Below are 20,535 nucleotides of genomic sequence, written 5' to 3'. Positions count from 1 at the left end.
TCAGAACTCGCGCTGAAAATAAGCAGTATATTCTGCTTTTTTTAGCGCGAGTTCTGATTGGCCTCTGTTTTTCAGCTTTCTGCTTTCCTGCCAAGGTGTGAATCTGGCCTTAAGCGTCTGCGCAGAATATTGTTGCCCAGATTTATAGTAATTTCGTTTATTTTTTATTATATATTATATAGATGTGTGTGTGTGTGTGTGTGTGTGTGTGTGTGTGTTATTATTATTAATCAAAAATATATTATAAAACGTTACTACTCTGGCAGTATAAATTAAAATAAAATAAAAATACAATTGCAGCAAGAGATTTTGGATGGTTGAAATATTCAAATAAATAAGATACAAAAAGGGATTCACAAATGACAAAATAACACAGTTTGAGAAACTATTGTTAAAAGTAAGAAATGATTTAAAAGAGCAGTATGTTATAAACGTGCAGAAAAAAAATTATGAAAATTACATCCCTTAATCCTTGATTAGATTCTAATATTCTGCTAGGGGATAGTAACGTTTTATATATATTTTTTGTTTAATAATAATATCTATTGTATATAACGTAAATAAATATCAATTTTCAGTATTAGTAATGTGTATCAGAATGGAATGATTGTGATTGGCCAGCCTTAGAACAACGGATGTTATTAAACCCGATTAGGAATGACGTGTAAACGTAGTCAAATGAAATAGCCGCTTAGCATTATCTTAAGATCGTACTTTATGCGGCGTTTGCAATAAGATTTTAAGCCCTAAGCCTTAAGAAATTGACTAATCACAGTCACACGTAACGTGTGTGTCCTTTGGACCTTATTTTTAAATTTTATTCTCGTCTAAAGAGGAATTCCTTCTGTAGCATCCTATCAGTAACTCGCACATCTAAATAAAATTTCTGATACTAACCCATAACTTGATCTCTACAACATTAGCACTTTCATCGACTTGGCCGTGTGGGCCTGCGTATCTCAGGCCCGGTGCCATTCACAAGAAAAAGAAGAAGAAGAAGAAGAAGAACGGCTTAATCCAACCCGGATCAATTAATCATTATACTGTTTACTATAAATTCAAGCCTTTTATTGGCAGATACGATAATAGAATAACGTCATTAATCGCTCTCGGAGCGATTAAATCCTGCTACATTCGTAAACGCTATTAAGACAATCTTGAATGGACTATGAATACCGGCCTTTAACGCTTAATAACTCTTTTCACACTATCGAGCGATAATTTTTACTTTTCAAGCCTTTGTTTTTATGCAAAAAGACATCGATTAAGCGTATTTTTGTCAAAATCTAAGTGGAACGGATTACATTAAACACGTTTAACCTCTTGGCGTATTACAATACAATATTACATCATATTTCGCGATATCACAGTCTCCTAAATAAAATGTAAATAATAAAATATTAAAAAAGATGAAAAGATATTACTAAATATTAATACGTGCTGTATTTTAATCAAGTATTATTATTATTAATTATGTCATACAGCAACATCATCATTGTAACAAAATTATTCTAATTCATTATATATCCATTGTGATAAAATAGCTAAATAAATTATTAATAAACTATTAATGTAACTATATATGTTAATAATAAATTATCATTATTGATCAATTGTAATACTATCAAAATTATTCTTTCCTTAAATATTATATATAATTGAAAATATATTTAATATAATGTTTTGGAGATATAAAATTACGAAATAGTGCCAACCCTGAGCTAAAAAACATATATTAATTTATAAGCAGCATTACTTATCTTCATCAAAATCAATCATTGGTTTCTCCACTTTATGTATCTTTATTAATGTCTGAGAAAAAAATATTCTTATTAATTTTAGTCGCTTATAATCTTACTTTCTAATATTGTCATAATTATGTCTGTCCGATAAAATCTTTGATGTAACGCTCCTATTGTCTCGCTACAGATGTATTGAATTATAATGTACAAAATGTAAATTTCTGCAAATTTTTTCTTTCTTTCTTTCTTTCTTTCTTTCGCAATACATTGAGATATATTGAGATAATGTTGAGATAATTTTTCGTACATTACTAGCGTTCGATAATATGGATTGATAAACTATATCAAAAACTCTTTTTTTATTCTACGCTATATAGCAAATGAATATATAACTCAATCTGCATTACCTACATCTTCACATTTCCAATCAATGTTATGATAATCCATCAAGATTTATAGATACAAATTAATTTTCATGAATCAAACAGAAAATCATCATGGTATATTTTATCAAACCACACTACCCAATGTAACATAATGACATACGAAAAATCCAATTCATTTCAATATCTTTCGAAAAAAAAAAAGAAAAAAAAAGAAAAAAAAGATTCACATAATTTCGGATATTATAACTGTAATAATGAAACCTATATAAGGATTTGAATAAACTAATTTAATCGAAAGAGTATATGATATAATTAAACAGCAATTTTATAAAATTGTTCTTAATATGAAATTGAAAGTAGCAAAGAATTTTATTTACTAAAATCGAAATTCTATTTGATTTGAGATCCGTTAGATCGAAAATTTATTAAAAATTTAACTTACCATCCATTGTTTCATATTTAAAGAAATTATATTCTGAATGCCTGTTCTAGTATCACTTCTTTGCAAATTTTTTCCCTTATGACATGGTTGTATGACGAGGCTTCCATTATTATCTGTAACAAAAATATCATTATCAGATTTTAGAAATAAGAAAAAAATAATGTTTTTTTTTCATAAGAAAGATAAGAAAACACCTTTCCTCACTGTCACTATTCCATCTTTCACAAGAAATGATATGTACAGCATATTTCTGACAGCCCTTCCAAAATCTTGTGGATGCAGAATTAATTTGAAAAGATCGAGTGGTTTCTGTGTTTCCTTATAGTAAGTTACGATTAATTTTCTAATCTTCCTCACAGTTCGTTCAACACTGTCCTCATCCTTGGTATTTGCGACTTGCACTAATTTCTCAGGCACCACCATTGCAGCTTGCTGTGCTATTCTCTGTTCAGGTTTTTTCCTAACTATAATTTTCTTCTCTAAAGGTTCCAATGTACCTAAAATTAAAATTAAAAATAGATTTGGCTGGATTTCTGTATAGCTATAAACTTAAAAATCTTTTAATAGTATACTTTTAAAAATATCTATATAAGGAAATAAAATATTTATATTTGTACACACACGCATACGCACACGCGCACGCACACACACACACACACACACGGTCTAGTACATTGAACAAGGAATATCTCACTTGATAGAGAAAGAGATTGAAGAGTATAATAAGAACCAACTTTCTATGATTTTTCTTTTCCTTTGCAACAACGTACTTGCAAAATTCAAATTGTATTTTTCTTTAAATAGTACTTTATATTTCTTTATAAATCTTTATATATTTTTTTCATAAATCAATTCTTTTCATTATTATGCAAATAAAAATATCACAATAGAATTATAAACCAACTTATGTCATATAACAAAAGAAATTTAAAAATATATTTTGTAATGCAAACTGTTAAATAATTGCACGTTATAAATGCATCGTTGCATCAGAAAAAAATTACATTATAGAAAAATTAACATTATTATACCTCTCAACTTTTTTTTTGTCATCAAGAAAAAGATTTGCTGTTTAAATAATTACGATCACCCTGTAACTATTCCTAATACCAATGATCATAAACAAACCTAAGAGTGTACTGCAGTTAGGAACCCTTTTGAACAATTTTGTTACTTGTGGCTCTAAAAGCGACCAATCTGGTGGTAATTCCGGATTTTCTGACATTCCTTGTACATATTTCACCTAAACAATACAAATATTACTGTTGGATATAAAATAATATATTATAATAGTTTCGAACTTATCAACTTTTTTTTTTAATAAAAAAATATTGCTATATACTTAGCGGGTGCAAATTAATTAACATTCTGTATACATAGATCCCTTGGTTAATTTTAACATAGCATTGCGGATAATTATAAACATATAATTGCATTTTTTAACAAATGTACCAGCTTTTGTGCAAAGTCAATACAGTCATAGTCATTCATTTTCTTTGTCAGAGAGATGGTACAAGTTTTCAGGACTTTGGAAGATGATATCATCATTTGCGAATCCATAAGTACTTCCTGCTGATTAAGAGCTGAGAATATAAAAAATTGTTATTTTTAAAAAATTAAAAAATTTTTTATAAAATGTAATGTAAGAATATAGAAGAATATATAAGAATGTAAGAACATATAAGAAGATATAATATTATATACACAGAATATAATACTATAGACAAGAATATAAAAATAATTCTTATAATTTATATACCTTTTTCTTGAATATTTGTCTCATTAGCAACAATGTCAGCTTCATTTATAACTTCATTAAGTTTATTTACAGTAGATTTATTGATCACATTCTCTGCAAATTACTTATTAATTAATTTTATATTAAATATAAGAAAAAAGCAAAAGATGCGAAATAAATTTTTACGCAAAACTAGTGTTCGCTGCAAGGCATGTTTCAAGCAATCTTTACGTTCCCTAGGAGAACGTCTTCTATTACATGTATCTGATAATATTTCACTATTGGACATTATAGTAAAATGTTGAAGATTCTTCCACAAACTTTTTTAAAGAGATATGTATAAGCACGCTATATTTTCTGTAAGAAAAGATGGTAATATAAATATTATAATTTTAATTGATTTGTATATATTAATTATAAAAGTTCATAAATTTTTTTTTGTCATTATTACAATATTTCAAATAATTAAATATTATTTTTGTCAAATATATATATAAACATTTAATATTAATAATTTAATTATATATATATATATATATATATATATATATATATATATACATACAAATTTCCATATAAATAAACAAATTATGAAATACATATATTACATTCTAATGTATTTTAAGCAAAATCTTATAAAGAGAATTTGACGATTTTACGTATATACAATATATATACACAACTCATATAAATTTCTCTCTCTCTCTCTCTCTCTCGAAGTAAATTATAAAAAGTATAAGTAAAATAAATATAAAATGTGTTCTCTTACTTGAGCATAAATTTGAAATGTTTGAAACACGTACAGAACAAATCTAATCTCCTTTCGTCTTAATACTCTCCTACTCCTACAGCGTTCAGCCTTGTTACTGCCATTGTAGACGGCCCTTCAGACTACGCATTGAAAATTGAAGATAGAAGATTAAAGATTGAAATTTGACTAATCGGAACAAAAAAAGACTAAAATTTCTTTATCCTGATTAGTCAAATTTCAATCTTGAATCTAAGGCTGACGAATCACAGTCATTCCATTCTTCAGAGGAATAGCTGTGATTGGCCAGTTTCACAATTACATATTAGAGTACTAATCAGAGAAGCGACAATGGCGTTCCGCTTGCTGATTGGCTGATCGCCACGGGCCCGTTCCATTTAACGACAGCAACGAGTAAAATTTTCCTCGGAGAGGAAATTTTACAGTTTTGAAATTTAGGCCTAATTGGGCAGAACATATAGGTGTGTATGTAATATATAAACATACACACACCCTATCGTAATTTAAATTACCGGCAGTTAATAGAATATTAATCGATATTAGGCAATGATTATATAAATGTAAAACATATGTATATATTTCTCTCTCTCTCTCTCTCTCTTTCTGTGTGTGTATAAGAAATTAAAAAAATCGTAGTTACACATAATATATGTGATTTTATATATATATATATATATATATATATATATATATATATATATATATATATATATATATATATATGAGATATTTTATATGCTAAAATATTTTCTTTTTTATACTTGTGGAAATAAAATTTATTTATTTAAGATATGTCTTATGAAAAAGTAATAAGACTTCGCACATTACGAAACTATTATGAGAGAAGTCTTATATATATTGTTCTATAATACATCTGTCTGTATCTGCTTAATTGTGCATTAACTGATAATTTTTTATAAATGTTGAATGACAGATAAAATATCCTCCTGAAAAATAAATATTTGTAGTATTAATAATATAAACCATCAAAATGTTTAAGGAAGCGATTGTAGAAGCTTATTATTTATATTTGCTTATAACATACAATACGCACAAGCTGATGAAAGTAAGTTACATAAAAGAAACAACCATTTTATAACATAACGCACACAAAATATTCCATGTATACAATGTATGTAAAACTATACCTTCTGTTTTAAATGTGTCAAAAGCCGTCGTAGATATATAATTTTAGCATCTCTCCTACGCAGTTTCTGCTGTAACATGCGAATTTTATGGCGCAAATTTACTTCGGTAGAAGTTGGCGATTTCTTTATACAGTGCAATGTCAAATAGTCTAAACTATTATAGTTATTTACTCGATTTTTTTCAATTTTCATTGACTTATATATTGATGATGTTACGCATGGCTCTTCTATTACAATTGTTTCAGGATTACACGTTTCTAGATTAATGTTACTACTGATGTTTCCATTATATGTATTTGGCTCCTCTATTACATCTTCTACCGTATGCACATTTTTAATATTTTCGTCACTTATTTCTGACTGGATATTAATATGTGAATTATTTATATCTTTATCTATTGTATTATCTATCTCGATGTTAATATTTGTAAAATTTCCTTCACAAGTGTTATTTTTCTCTATATTACCTTTCTCATTTTTTTTATTTTCATTATCTATTGTTCTGATTTTGTATTTTTTTCTTTTGTTACTTTTTATGGACGAAGGAAATATAGAAGGTATCGCTGTTGGTCTTAAAAATGTTTTATAAGCATCTCGACAAGGCACAAAATCATTTGTGGTAAAATGTTCATTGCAGACTGTATCGTATTTACTGGGAGTCCAATTTTCTCTTTTTATCGCATTCAACCAAGCTGTCAATCGACATTTATCTTTGATGGGAAAGCTGCAATATTTTATATAAAAGTTAATCTATAAAAATATTTGATGCGTATTTAATACATACAAAAATATAATTTAATTAAAAAATTATATACCGCTTAATAGAAAAATTTAATTCAAGTCTCTAAAAAGACAAGAGGAAAAGATTGCGTATTTACCGAAAAAATTTGATATTTTTTTCTTTGGAATATCTACTTGAACAGCCGAGTATGCTACAAGTCATTGGCATATTTTTTTATTTTTATACGGGCACTCTATGCAAACTTGATATTTTACACTCATAAACCTAACTTTTCTCATCAGTTGATTTACTGGTGGCGGGAGTAAGGACGTAAGGAGATGGAAGAAATACATTGAACTGGCTGCGGTGCTGCGGTCGAAAAGACGCTAGAGATGCTTCGAAGCGTTCGATTGACCAATCAGGACAAAGAGAGTAAAGATTTCTTTATTCTAATTGGTTAATGCGATGCTTCGAAGCATCTCTAGCGTATTCCCAGCCGCAGCCTAAATTATGAGAATACTTTTCTTTCTTTTTTTTTTTTTACATCATCGATTGATAGAATTACGAAAAGAAATAGATATCTCGTATCTCGTGACCGCGTGGCTATGTCGCTATATCAGAAACGATTACGCAAATTACGCTGGATTAATATTCATAAGCTGGCCCCCTCTTATTTCGCAGAGATAAACAATCCGGAGCACGAAAACAAGAAAAGACGTAAAACAATAATGTCGCGATCGTTGCCTGATAACTTTTATCAGTCGACGGTGACTTCTTCATCATGCGATCTTCATCCCCGTGAGCCTCACATTTCGTTCGCTATTTCGTTCTCCATTAGCACGGTACGAAAATATATTCCATTAAACGAATTTTTGCGTTTGACACATGGCGTTGTCAATCTTCTTTTCTTTATAAAAATGCTTTTTGTTAACTTTTGCGGATGACAAAGGACTGTTTATTTTAACTTTACTCAACTTTACTTTCGCCATGGAGAAGTTGCTGTAATTGATTCAATTGCAGTTTAATTTCTCGTGTTATTACCAGAGGCAAATAGATCATGGATCTTTTGTTTCAATCGATCTCATTTGTCGCGAATAAAAGTAAAGCTTAAAATCCAAAATTTCTTGCTTGCGAATCGATTTCTTACGTATATCCGTTTAACCTGTCTTGATGCATATGTACATGTAGTACATGTACAATCCGTACTTCCTTAGAGAAATGACAGATCATTTTTGTTTGCTGATGGATTTTAAATTTCTTGAAATACATCGATTTTAATCTGCTTAATTTACTGTATTTTCTTTAAAATCGGAATGTATCTACTTTTCGTTTTAAGTACGAAAAGAGAGCAGTTAAAACGGACAAATCTTGTGGTTAATTACCTTGAAAAATCATTTATAGATTTCTCGATTGATCATGTGTAATGATAACTATATATGTAATACAAGAAATATAAAATAGAAGGAATGATGTGGAAGCGAAATATCGACGTTTCGACAAAACAAGATGCTGCAGAGGGAGACTTGAGATATAAACGCACTCATGATGAAATGATTATGTAATAATTGCAATTCTTTCGTTGTCATTTATTTAACTTTTCAAACATTCTGGTTTTTTCGCGAAAGTTCGCTGCTCTTGTCATTCCGATATCACTCTGTTATCGTTCAGTAATCTATACGTGCGTATATAATTGCAATTGCAATTTTAATCTATTACTTTTTATTGTATCTCGCTATGTACAATATATTTATTTTTTTACACGTGTCTTGCATATTTAATTCGTTCCGATAATGTACAATTTCCTGAATAAATTGTATGAGAGACTCAAATATATATATATATATATATATATATATATAAACTTTAATCCTTTTGTAGAGAGATCTAAATTTGATCAAAAAAGAAAAGTCATTTCTTGAATCTACATATTAGAATACTAATCTTTTTTCTTTTCTGTTCATAAAAATATATGTTTGAAATCCATTTGATCTCGTAACTTGAAGGCAACTACAATTACAAACATTTTGTTAATGATGCTGTAATTTGTAGTTGTATCGCTTATGTATTCTTCTCACAACCGCCACCTTTTATCATTCTATTTCCATACTGATACAATTTTATTTTCTTCTCTATGCTCTAAAATTTCAAAGGATGTTATTTAATTCTCTATTTTACGAACACAGGCGAATTTAGCTGAAAGAGGATACATTCTACAATCCGATCATCCAAAATCTCTTTGTAAGAGCTGGAAGGATTCCACAAGAAATGATTCAGACTATTATCATTGCGCGAAGAAGCGGTAGGGTCGTCGAGTGAAGACGATACCGATTGACTTGTGCCAGCATCAAAGTACATCACGTTTTCAAATAAAGTCACGTTTAAATCACGTTTCAACAGCTGATAAGCCTGGCATTCTTACTCGCACGAACATGCCCCGATATGCAGGGTCACCCGATTGACCTCGAGAATGTCGAAACGAAGATAAACGGGGATGTAAGTAAAGCCGGCACGTTTCCAAAGATGACTCAGTATCTAACCAGCATTAAAGACGATTATATAGGGAGAAATTCCTCCCCCACTGCTTCTCTGTCTTTACAAAACAATTGCTTTGTTTAACTGTTGACGGTGAAATTATTAAAAGTCAATAGGAGTGAAAAACTGATATAGCTAGGAGAATCAAATAACAAATCATTGCTAAAGAAATTTTGGGATAGTGTTTTTTTTCTTAATTACGACCATTTTTGAAAATAACACTTTAAATATAATTCTTTCTTGGGACACTTATATATATTTGAAATCTGATAATAGTGAATATAAGTTTCTAAGTTATATATATAGATCTATTATGGAAGCTCTAGGATCTGTAAGTATTTTGAATTGTGATTAATTTTTATTCTAAACTAATGTGTAGGATACAACACGAGGCAATCTGGATAATTGAGCATTTTAAATGATATTGAGGTTTATCATATATTGGCAACTATATTAATAAAGAAACCTCAGGCATATAAAAGCTAACATGCAAAACTAAGAAAATAAATATATTCTTATATTTTGTATAAATTTCTATTTTCATAGGCGAATGTTTCGATTCCAATTCGGGTCTTCTTCAGCGAAAAAAAGTACATTTAAAAGCAAATATAATAAAGAAATTGAGTCGCCATTAAGAATCAATCAAAATCATAAAAACGAAAAAATCAAATATCATATTGATGACATATGCAGTTATTACAAACGCAACATAACAATATCTATGTTGTTTTAATTGATGTGATTGAAAAAGTCTTAAATGTTTATATAGCAATATATATTTAACAAAAAAAAAAAAAAAAAAAAAAAAAAAAAAAAAAAATCAATTCAAACAGCATCAACGTGTCCTACTCAATTGATATATGTATATTTCTTAAATCTTACACAACGGATAAAAAAAATATCTGTAGAGAGAGAGAGAGAGAGAGAGAGATCCTATCCCTCTTGGAATAATTTTATAAGAAAAAAAGAATATTGCTACAAAATGTTTTTTATATTCGATATGCAAATACAAATGAAAACAATATATTCTATGTGTTAGAAGCAATTGATATAATACACAATATTCTTCTTGTGCAAAATTATTCCAAAAGATACGAGATGTACAAATATATTTTTGTATTCGCAGTGTTTCTTTGGAGAGAGACGATACATCTGATTCTTAATATTTTTATAACGGTGGAACAAAATAATCTATACCGTTGTACAGTACATTCAAAAAAGTATATTTCTCTAAAATTATTATTATTTTTCTCTCTGTGCAGTTGGAATAATTTTACGTAAGATCATATAAGTTAGCTTACGCTTACATAGATTATCGCGTCAATTGATTAAGAAATTATCGAATGAATTTGTTCGACAATTTAACGAAGTCACAGCAATGTATGCAAGAAAAATTTTCGTTTAATCGCTAATAATGGCACATTGTAATAAATGTTTCATGAAAATGATGGCTTTTTGCGGCAAAGGAATTAAGAAATATATTCACGTATCTCTAATGTTTGAAAATTATCAACAAAAAGAAATCGACCTCAAATTTTTTTCACGAATGACCACGATCATCTTATATAATGTCGCGCATCGCGAGAGATTTTACTATTAAAACCTTTGGAAACCTTCCGCGAAAAGAGAATACGAGAGATAAGACGACCAAGATAAACCGTCGGTCAGATGATTTACAAATAAACTATATATCGTCCGACACGCGCGGACGACGAATTTGTTGATGAAGAAGTTTATTAATCGCGCAAAATTCCATTTTTTTTTGTTTTCTTCTATCTACGAGGAAAGAACAAAACAAATAGATTTCTTGTGTAGCATAAAATGTGAATTCGTTGTTAAACATTAAGACAAACTGTGCAATACTCGCGTTATTTAAAAAATTTTGCATCGCGAAAAATAACTGTTTGCGATGATAATCCCGGAGTCATTCTCGTTAACGATTGATAGCGCGCAGCCAAGATCGTCTCGTCGCACGTGAGCGAACTCGTGCGACAAGATAGCCGTATATTAATTCGCGTTTGATCAAGTATTGCACAAGGGTCGATCTTAGACACACGTGTCTGAAGATTTCAAATGGGTTTTCGATACTTTCACTAAATTGGAGAAATCTGTTTGCGAAATTAAGGAAGCTATAAAATAACTCGCAAAAATTACAAATTCGAATGTGCCTTTCTTACGATTTTTCTATGTATGTGTTCGCAGTATCCGATCTTGAAATCCTTCCTGGCAGGCTCGTTCTCCGGAACATTCTCCACGATTCTCTTTCAACCGCTGGATCTGGTGAAGACTAGGCTTCAAAGTAGAGTCAATACCTCCGTCGAGTAAGATTAACAGCTATAAAATAAAATTTCTAGTCAGGCTTTCTTTATTTAAACAACTTATTTATATAATCAAAATCTTTATTAGCTCAAGATTCTTAAGATAAAGTTTGGCTAATTTATTCTTTCAAGAGATTTGAGAGAGAGAGAGAGAGAGAGGGGGAGAGGTTTATTTAATCTATCATTGTTGTTCATTTAAAGTTTATCATAATTTCCAAAAAATTATAATTTTTATTTAATTTAAACTTAAATTTTTTGATTAATTGATTTTCATATCTTTTAGCTTAAATTTTAAACATTTATATTTATAAGCTATATAATTACCAATTAATGTTCCGAATTTCTCCGGAATAGATCGCCGAGAAATGGAATGTTGGGAACAGTGGCAAACATCGTTCAAAAGGAGAATGTCTTCGGACTGTGGAAGGGTATGACGCCGGTGAGATGTCCTTGTTCTAAGAGATTAATATGTAGTCGGATATTGGATTATTCGCATCGATAACGATTATGAATCTTAATTCGCAGTCGATAACCAGGGTAATTCCCGGTGTAGGTCTGTACTTCTCGTCACTGCATTGGCTGAAGCATGTTTTCAATCTAGAAGAACCGCTAACGGCCCTGCAGGCGATTTCCTTAGGCATCACCGCGCGTTCCATGTCCGGCGCTCTATTGATTCCTATCACTGTCGTCAAGACGCGATTCGAGGTACGATTAACAGAAAGAAGGATATGATGAAATTGCATGAGAGAGGGTGAAAGAAATATTGAGAAGAGAGTAATGAGGAGGAAGAAAAGAAATTTTTGCAAATAATTGCGTCTCGTTTAGTATGGTATTAATATAGTATAATAAAAATATTTAAATATTTCAAATAGAGAAATTTGATAAGAGATTGCTGACTTGCACAAAATAAAATTTGAGATTAACCGATTTCGGATTATATCAACGTAATTTTACAGAGCGGCGTTTATAAATATAATGGTATCGGCGAGGCTCTGAAGTTGATCTATAAGCAGGAAGGAGTGAGAGGTTTATCCAGTGGTCTGGTGCCTACTCTCTTACGAGATGCGCCTTATAGCGGTTTATATCTTATGTTTTATACCCAACTGAAAAGCGTGGCTGCCAGTACAGGTATTTCTTAAATAATATTAACATAGTACGTTGCTATAATAATAATTTTATATATACATGTGTAAAATTATTATTATTATTTATAAACGCGAAAAGAAATATATGTTAAACGTTATAAAAAATTATATAATTACTTATATGATTTACAATTCTAATATAATTCTAGGACATCTATTACAATTCTAATATAATTGTTTAATATTTATTCGTAATTCTTAATTTGTAAGAATTTAGAGATCCTTAAAGATTATTCTTAAAGATAAATTTTCTTTATTCGTAGGAGCGACGCTAGGTGATTCGCCGATACTGGTTCACTTTGGCTGCGGAATCCTCGCTGGTGTTTTAGCCTCCGTAGTTACGCAACCGCCGGATGTTGTCAAGACAAAGATGCAGTTGTATCCGAACGAATTCAATGGCATTTACCATGCGACGTTCCTTGTCTACAAAAAGTATGGCGTCCTGGGATACCTCAAAGGTATCGTTCCCAGAATGTTGAGGCGAACTCTGATGACCACCATGGCTTGGACCGTATACGAACAGGTAATTCGATCAATCGTCAAATGCGAAACACGAATCCGAATAATCAAACAATAATGAAGTAAAAACGCAAAGATTGCGTCTTTTAATAACTTTAAAGTTAATATTTAGAGATTTAGCAGTAAGAATTATTCTGTATGATTTTATTTGTCAAGTACAAATTTTATATCGAAGTCTTCAAGACATGAAAAAGATTGTAATATGTTAATTTTAAATGATTGCCTTCAGTTACGTAATTATAGATTAAATGACATTTTATACGCATCGATATTCGATATACTTTCATCCATCAATAAGTCTCGTTTTTTCAATTTTGGAATTTATTAAATAATATATGACGTAAGGAAATAAACGGCACGCGTTTTGCAATATTGTAGTAAAATTTTGTGTCTGGTTTTATTTTATCTGACGAGAGATATATTTCGAAGCGAAATTATATAAATCTGACGATAATAATTAACACGTAATATTATATATGCCATTGCATTGTGTTCAGGTAACGAGACAAATCGGCTTGAAGTGAACGCGTTATTATTGTATGAAGCTGTTTTGTACCAGAAGAAGATCGTGCCATGTACAGTATTAATATAAACTGTTTATATCTATTATTAGTTGGCGCGAGATATAGTGTTTCTGCATCTCGCATATTTATTTTTAATAAATGATATATATATATATATATATATATATATATATTTTTTTTTTCAAAGTTATGACTATATATTTACAGGACATCTAACATTGCCCACTGTCCTATAAATCCTTCCCTTTTGTTTATCTTCCATATGTTTAATTTCGTTAGCTTCGTATATTTGATATAATATACCATAATAAAGATTAAGAAAATGACAAAATTAAAAAATTCAAGATTTGAAATATGAAAAGCTGATATTTAAGCCGGAATTAAATTTATTTTAATTTCAAAATCGTACGAAGAGGAGTATAGAATAAAAAAAGGAGAGAACCAAAGTCCGTCCAGCATTATTTTATTAATTCCAAATAACAATCTTAGGATTATTGTAATTGCGGTACATTATAATACCGTGTTAATATTAGATAATTTACCTTTTCGATCGTTCTGTTTATGTACAGATGGCCTAAAATAACAATTGCTAGAGACACAAGTTATTATTTCAATTCCGACGTGTCTCGATAAAAATTTGTTTTCTTCGTATGCCCTCCCTGTTTCTCTTTCTCTCTCTCTCTCTCTCACTCACTCTCTCTCTCTCTCTCTCTCTCTCTCTCTCTCTCTCTCTCTCTCTCTCTCTCTCTATCACCGTTAAGATTATTTAAAATCTTTACCTTAACAGTACGTTAAGCGATGTACGTCTTGTGCAACTTCTTGTGTAATCTTCGCGTTTTGTTCGTCTCTCTTCTTTCTGAAAATAGACAATTCGAGTCTTAGTAAGTGTCACCGGTATCACGATTCGATGTAATATTCAAACATTTTAATAATAGTTTTATGTTGGTAAAATCCTGTCCTTCTGTCAATTGTGTGTTTAATATGCGCGCGAGATCCTCGTCAAGGAGATTATGAATTAAATTTTTATGAATACGAATTTATCTAATTTTTATTTAAATAAATCTAATTTGTCCGAAAAAAAATTATTTGTCAAATAAATATTATCTTTTAATTAAATATTATCTTTTTTAGGCATCAGATATATGTATATATTCTCTTACAAAAGATTATTTATATTTCTTTTGCTAGAAGCAGTATGATACATATATTTTTATCGAAAAGCATATCTTCTTTTCAACGGTCAATGAAAACAGTCGTCTATCAGTCTTGTCCCTCTTAAAAAGATTGCAAATATATCTTAATTTTTTTCTATTTTTCGCTTTTTCTATGCAAAAAAAAGTTAGTGTCACATTCTATACCGGTAATTTGAGGATTTCTATATTGTTTCCGAATCTTTGTTTATCTCAGAATGACCCTCGAGTTAGCCAAAAACCCGTACAGATAAAAGAAAGCAAGATGGGGAAGTGAATTTTCTTGGCAGAGAAGGATATGTTGATATTATCACATTCCGGCATAAATACCTCGTCAATTGCGTGGCACATGGAAGCTAGAGGTTCGTATAGTCACAGTCACACATGTTTGCAGGGCGCACTCGCAGTTGTGCGCGCTCCAACTGCATTCGCAGTCGTGGTCGAAGCTCTATGAAGCGGGCACTGAGAGAGAACTGTGCCCCCCCCCCCCCCCTCCCCTCCGCGCTAACTTTCTTTTCTTCTCTTTTCTCTTTCTCTCTCTCGTTCTCTTATCACGCAAACTTTAGATTACATTTTTTTTAACGAAAACAGTCCTGTGTCTGAGATACGGAAGAGAGTAAGTCCAATACTATCGGCTTTGTTTTATTTATTTATTTTTTTTTTAATATATATATATATAACGGAAATACGGAAATACACATGTGACGTTTTCTTTCATGAATAACGGAAAACGCGATTCCCGAAAGAGGTAAGTTCTAGAATTTGATTTTATCTGAAAACAAAAACGCGATAACACGTTATAATAAAGAGAAATGCTATATTTTTACAACCAATTTGTTTTATTTTTAAATAAACAGCATGAATTTATATATATGTATATATGTTATCTTAGATGAGTTTCAACCTGATTGCATTTTTTCACACTTATATTTAATTCATCTTGAATATGCACGCATCCATAATTCCGGAACCTTCGCGGGCTTCTCCTGGAAAAAAACGAGTTCTTGGACTTACACTCTTCTGCCGAATACAGAATTATGATCGACGAAAGCAAGCCGTAGGATATACCTTCTCCCAGCTTGCTCCACAGACAATAAACGGAAATGCTCGGAGTTATGTGTCAAAGTTAAATTTGATTTCCGCACGATGCGATTAAAGAATTATTCGCTTTTTTTTTTTTTTTTTTTTGCAGAAAGTCAAAGTTGGAAAACATATATTTAGTTTTTTCTTTCTCGAATTTATAGAGTCGAAAAAATAGAATTTAGATTAATTTTGAAATCTTTTAACTCTTTTCGAGATAATATCGCAGCGATAGTACGATTGATGTCAATTAAAAAAATTTGGCCAAGAGAACGGATAAATTCAACTTTTTCGAACTTAAGAGATTAATCATAAGTTAGATTATTATTGTAAACCCTTTGTGTCTTTGCAGAGGCACTATACAATGATAAGTGTACCCGTTACTCTATCCATTGCTATCGTTTTTTTAATATTCATTCACATCTAAGGTGCGCCATTAATCACGAAATCTTAAAGATAACAAAACAATATGGCAAACCGTTTTATAACGTTCGATTATTCTGGCGGGAGATCAGACAGACAGAGACAGTGAGACAGAGTGTGTTTTAGAGAGAGAGAGAGAGAGAGAGAGAGAGAGAGAGAGAGAGAGAGAGAGAGAGAGAGAGAGAGAGAGAGAGAGAGAGAGAGAGAGAGTGTGTGTGTGTGTGTGAAACGAACACTTGCTGTGACTCTTACGCGGTGCTTCAAACATCACAGATTGTATTATCATGTATATGTATTATGTGCATCGGAATGGCAACTCACCTGGATCGAGAAAGTACCTGTACAGTAATTGAGACGAATATGGTTATATTGTTTGGTGCATACCTGGCTCATTTCTCACTCACTAACCAATCAAGAGAAGTTACTTGTGACTTCGGCTTCGCGAGCGGTGACGACGACGATTCTGATGGCTGGAGCTCCGATGATCGCGATTCCCTGAAATCATTGTTATTGTTATTGCGATTATCGGGCACAGTTCAACATCTACAGTATGTTAGAAGAATCAAATCATAGCTCACCCTTATCTCGACTATGACGTCGATAATTATCTTCGTCCCGATGATGTCTTTCTCGCGATCTACTTCTACTTCTATGCCCAGAATTTCTGTAATCAGTAACATCTCTCCATTAGATTGATTTGTTCGAGTATCGTCAGATATCGGTTTTTATCAAAATATAATAAAAAAGTAATCTATTGTGAAACGATATTTACCTATGACTGCTAGAGTCGTGACGGCTTTTATCATCATCTGTTCGCCTACTTCGACGTTTGTCCCTGTCTCTGTCGCGATCTCTATCTCTGTCACCATCTCTCCGCCGCCTGTCGAGCTCTTCGTTCGCTCGTGCTCTTTGCTTTCGTTCCTCCTCCCTCCTCTGCTCCTTCTCGTCGCGCGCCTTTTCGCGTTTGTTCTGCACGCAAACGATTTTAATTTCATCTTGAGTTCGAAAGACATATCTAATGTTGAAAAAAACCTATCCTCACCATAATTTCTTGAAGGGCACTTTTTAGTCTCGCATAGCCCACATGCTGTTTTCCCATTAAATGATCATCGATCCGTTGCTGAGCGTCGCCTACGATAAGGAACGCGCCGCACACGTCGCACACCTCCATCTGTTTCTCCTGCGCGGCCGCTAGTTCAGCAGTCTACAAATGAGTTTCATAAAGTTAAAATTAGATCTTATAAACGCGTCATAAAGCATTGTATTCACTATTTTTTTTATTAGATTTTTTTATTACCATAATTTATTATATCTTTAACTTATAACAGATGATAATTGTAACTTTCATATAAATCAAAATAATCAATCTACAAACTCACTTGATTGTAATGACTATTGTCGTTGGATTTTCTCAAGGTCTCGCGCTCTTCCTTCAATTGGTCACAAAGACGCATTAGGCCCTGTGCCTGCTCCACATTGCCTTGAATTCCGCTTTGCTCGGCTTCTTCCACTAATTTATTTATCTTTTCTGTCAACAGAGCAATCTGCTCCTCATTCCTTTGCGTTTGCGCCGGGGTTAACGTCGGCTGTACACAAAGCATTGAATCATAATTTTTGTATTTATAATCTTGTAATGAAAAACTTACTGCTTCTGTTCTCCCAATCAGTGCCAATCGCTGCTTTCCTTTAATGATCTTTCGCTCCACTTCATTCAACATGCTTTGACAGTACCTAATAAATTCATCCTCGTATTGCTGCTTACGATACGAATATGGCGCTTTATCGAACAACTCCCTAGCTTCATCGTCATGTACTTTGGGGCATGCACCCAAGTCCGCTCTTGTATTAACAAATAGATCATGAGGACAGAACTTTACCAAATACAGCTTGCAAAACTAAAATACAATAGATAAGCTTTGATAAATATAAAATGCTAAAACATTAATCATTAAAGATGTGATCAAGGTACAAATAAGATATAAGAATAATATTTATGTTTTCATAATCTTCATACAACATTGTCAAACAAAAATAAATAACTATAAACTGTGCATTTACTCTTTTTTCTCATATTTTCTATGTCTTATAGTCTCTTAACTAAATCTAATATATATTGTAACTAATTTCTCTAATAGTTATTACTATTAAATTTTTTCACTCGTAATTCCCTTCGAAATTAATTTGTGGAAATTTTCAAGAATGGCGAATTTTTTAAACTTGATTCCTTGGAATATTTGATCATATACATTCTCGCTATTTGGAAACTTGAACGGAAACGGCAAATAAAAAAAAAAAAAATGTCGAGGTAAAGGATCAACACAGCATTTAAAAATTTTTCTGCAGAAAACAAATCAAAATTTTTCGTAGAGATGTCTTTAGCACCAGACGATGAATTCACCTCGGGATCCTCCCAATTGAGCTCTTTGGGCTTCTCGTTGGGCAAAACGTTTCTGTTCCTGCCCATGAGCTCGTCAAGCAGCGCGGCGGCCGCGGCGGCGGCCATCTTGTTTCGGCCACACTACGACGATCGTTGCGAGCTGCGCGCGGAATTCGCGTCCGAAGAGAACACGATAAGAAAAAGTCCACGATAACGAAATCGCGCTGAGAATGACTCGACGTGGAGATAAAAAGAAATGAATGAAAAATAGAGATTTTGACGGAATGCGTGCAATCTCGGGACTCGCGACTCGCGGCGGCAAACACGATCGTGACAATTGCAAAGCGAACTAAGGACTGTGCCGCCAGGTGGCGTTGTTGCGGTGAACAGCTGAACCATCGCCGTTCAATTATCAACAATTATCGAACATGTATGAGAATGAGAACTACGAGGTGTTTTGTCCAAACAAGCAAAAATCTTCACTCGTATTAACCTGATAAATTTTCAAACAATGTACGATAGACTCTAAAGCCCGTATAGCCCGTATCAGGCTACGTATTGAAGATTGAAATTTGGCCAATCAGGATAAAAGGAACTAAAATTTCCTTGTCCTGATTGGTGAAATTTCAATCTCAATGTATATAGTCTGATACGGGCTTAAAGGAATCTCTAGAAAGGACTAATACTAATATAAAATCCCTGTCGTATTTCTTTTATAGGAATTATATGGATTTTAGTGCCAATTTGCGCACGCAAGCGCACCGCATAGTGCGCATCGACTAGTTGCGAATAGGATAGTTGACAGCGACGTATGATATTAGGAGCGCAAAAAATTTGACTCACTCGAGGAAAGACACGATTAAATGTATGAAAAAAAATCTGTTACCTAAATTAATATAATTAATATCTGTACAATATATATGTATATCTAGCGTTGCAAAACGAGTTATTAACAAAGAGTTTAAACAATTCTTTTTACAAGCGAGCAATAGCATATCTCTCTTTTTTATTTGCACTAGATACTTTATTGATACCGCGCATGCGCTAAAAACTCGGTTTGCACGCCAGTCTTGGATGTGCTCGAAAATCTTATCTCGTTAAGCAGAGTAATATCTAATTGACCAATTAGATATTTTTATTTTTTTTTGTCCTGATTAGTCAATTAAAAGCTATGTTTTCTAGAAGTAGAACTTCCGAATGCAATGTCGTGAAGCACTTGTGATGACGTGCTGTCATATGAAGTTGCTCACGCAGAGAGGAGAGAGGAGTTGGAGATTCGAGGCAATGAGCTCTTTACGTTACACGGCACCCTTAATCGGGTTTAATGCGACGTCTACAATAGAGATTTTAAGTTTTAAGCCTTAAGAAATTGACCAATCACAGTCGAGTATTCTTAAAATCTCTATTGTAGATGCCGCATAATAACATTCGTAGTTGTGAAACTGGCCAATCACAGCTATTCCTTTGAAGAATGGCATGAC

General features: G+C 31.9%; 4 protein-coding genes across 7 annotated transcripts; 1 reads left to right on the top strand and 3 right to left on the bottom strand.

The window, feature by feature from the left end:
* Positions 1 to 1,519: 1,519 nt before the first annotated feature.
* On the bottom strand, positions 1,520 to 5,602 carry Nse4 (Non-SMC element 4). The gene is made up of 8 exons (XM_070316361.1): positions 5,078 to 5,602; positions 4,495 to 4,665; positions 4,330 to 4,422; positions 4,023 to 4,153; positions 3,699 to 3,813; positions 2,765 to 3,067; positions 2,571 to 2,683; positions 1,520 to 1,812 (listed from the first exon to the last, which is right to left on the bottom strand). The coding sequence occupies exons 2-8, from the start codon at positions 4,595 to 4,597 to the stop codon at positions 1,753 to 1,755; spliced, it is 918 nt and encodes a 305-aa protein (XP_070172462.1). The 5' UTR covers positions 4,598 to 4,665; positions 5,078 to 5,602; the 3' UTR covers positions 1,520 to 1,752.
* A 212-nt stretch (positions 5,603 to 5,814) lies between these two features.
* LOC138945118 (THAP domain-containing protein 5-like) lies at positions 5,815 to 7,437 on the bottom strand. The gene is made up of 3 exons (XM_070316367.1): positions 7,104 to 7,437; positions 6,226 to 6,949; positions 5,815 to 6,024 (listed from the first exon to the last, which is right to left on the bottom strand). The coding sequence occupies exons 1-3, from the start codon at positions 7,172 to 7,174 to the stop codon at positions 5,992 to 5,994; spliced, it is 828 nt and encodes a 275-aa protein (XP_070172468.1). The 5' UTR covers positions 7,175 to 7,437; the 3' UTR covers positions 5,815 to 5,991.
* A 79-nt stretch (positions 7,438 to 7,516) lies between these two features.
* On the top strand, positions 7,517 to 14,161 carry LOC138945117 (mitochondrial glycine transporter). Of its 4 annotated transcripts, XM_070316363.1 has the most exons (9): positions 7,517 to 7,788; positions 8,348 to 8,504; positions 9,130 to 9,439; positions 11,681 to 11,799; positions 12,151 to 12,235; positions 12,322 to 12,501; positions 12,753 to 12,924; positions 13,205 to 13,464; positions 13,958 to 14,161. In XM_070316363.1, the coding sequence occupies exons 3-9, from the start codon at positions 9,386 to 9,388 to the stop codon at positions 13,982 to 13,984; spliced, it is 897 nt and encodes a 298-aa protein (XP_070172464.1). In that variant the 5' UTR covers positions 7,517 to 7,788; positions 8,348 to 8,504; positions 9,130 to 9,385; the 3' UTR covers positions 13,985 to 14,161. The 4 variants fall into 4 exon arrangements, with proteins under 4 accessions (XP_070172464.1, XP_070172465.1, XP_070172463.1 ...); XM_070316364.1 differs by lacking the exon at positions 8,348 to 8,504 and having other exon boundaries at positions 7,517 to 7,663; XM_070316362.1 differs by lacking the exon at positions 8,348 to 8,504.
* A 2,650-nt stretch (positions 14,162 to 16,811) lies between these two features.
* LOC138945114 (luc7-like protein 3) lies at positions 16,812 to 19,423 on the bottom strand. Its single transcript, XM_070316360.1, has 7 exons — positions 19,076 to 19,423; positions 18,324 to 18,572; positions 18,057 to 18,263; positions 17,720 to 17,881; positions 17,450 to 17,646; positions 17,256 to 17,341; positions 16,812 to 17,172 (listed from the first exon to the last, which is right to left on the bottom strand). The coding sequence occupies exons 1-7, from the start codon at positions 19,178 to 19,180 to the stop codon at positions 17,099 to 17,101; spliced, it is 1,080 nt and encodes a 359-aa protein (XP_070172461.1). The 5' UTR covers positions 19,181 to 19,423; the 3' UTR covers positions 16,812 to 17,098.
* Between the last annotated feature and the right edge of the window lie 1,112 nt (positions 19,424 to 20,535).

The sequence above is a fragment of the Polyergus mexicanus genome, unplaced genomic scaffold (assembly GCF_030449975.1).
Source record: "Polyergus mexicanus isolate NDT 795.1 unplaced genomic scaffold, iyPolMexi1.0 SCAF_3, whole genome shotgun sequence".
NCBI classification, from domain to species: domain Eukaryota; kingdom Metazoa; phylum Arthropoda; class Insecta; order Hymenoptera; family Formicidae; genus Polyergus; species Polyergus mexicanus.
The sequence above is the reverse complement of the archived record's forward strand: the minus strand, read 5'-3'. Positions and strand labels throughout refer to the sequence as shown.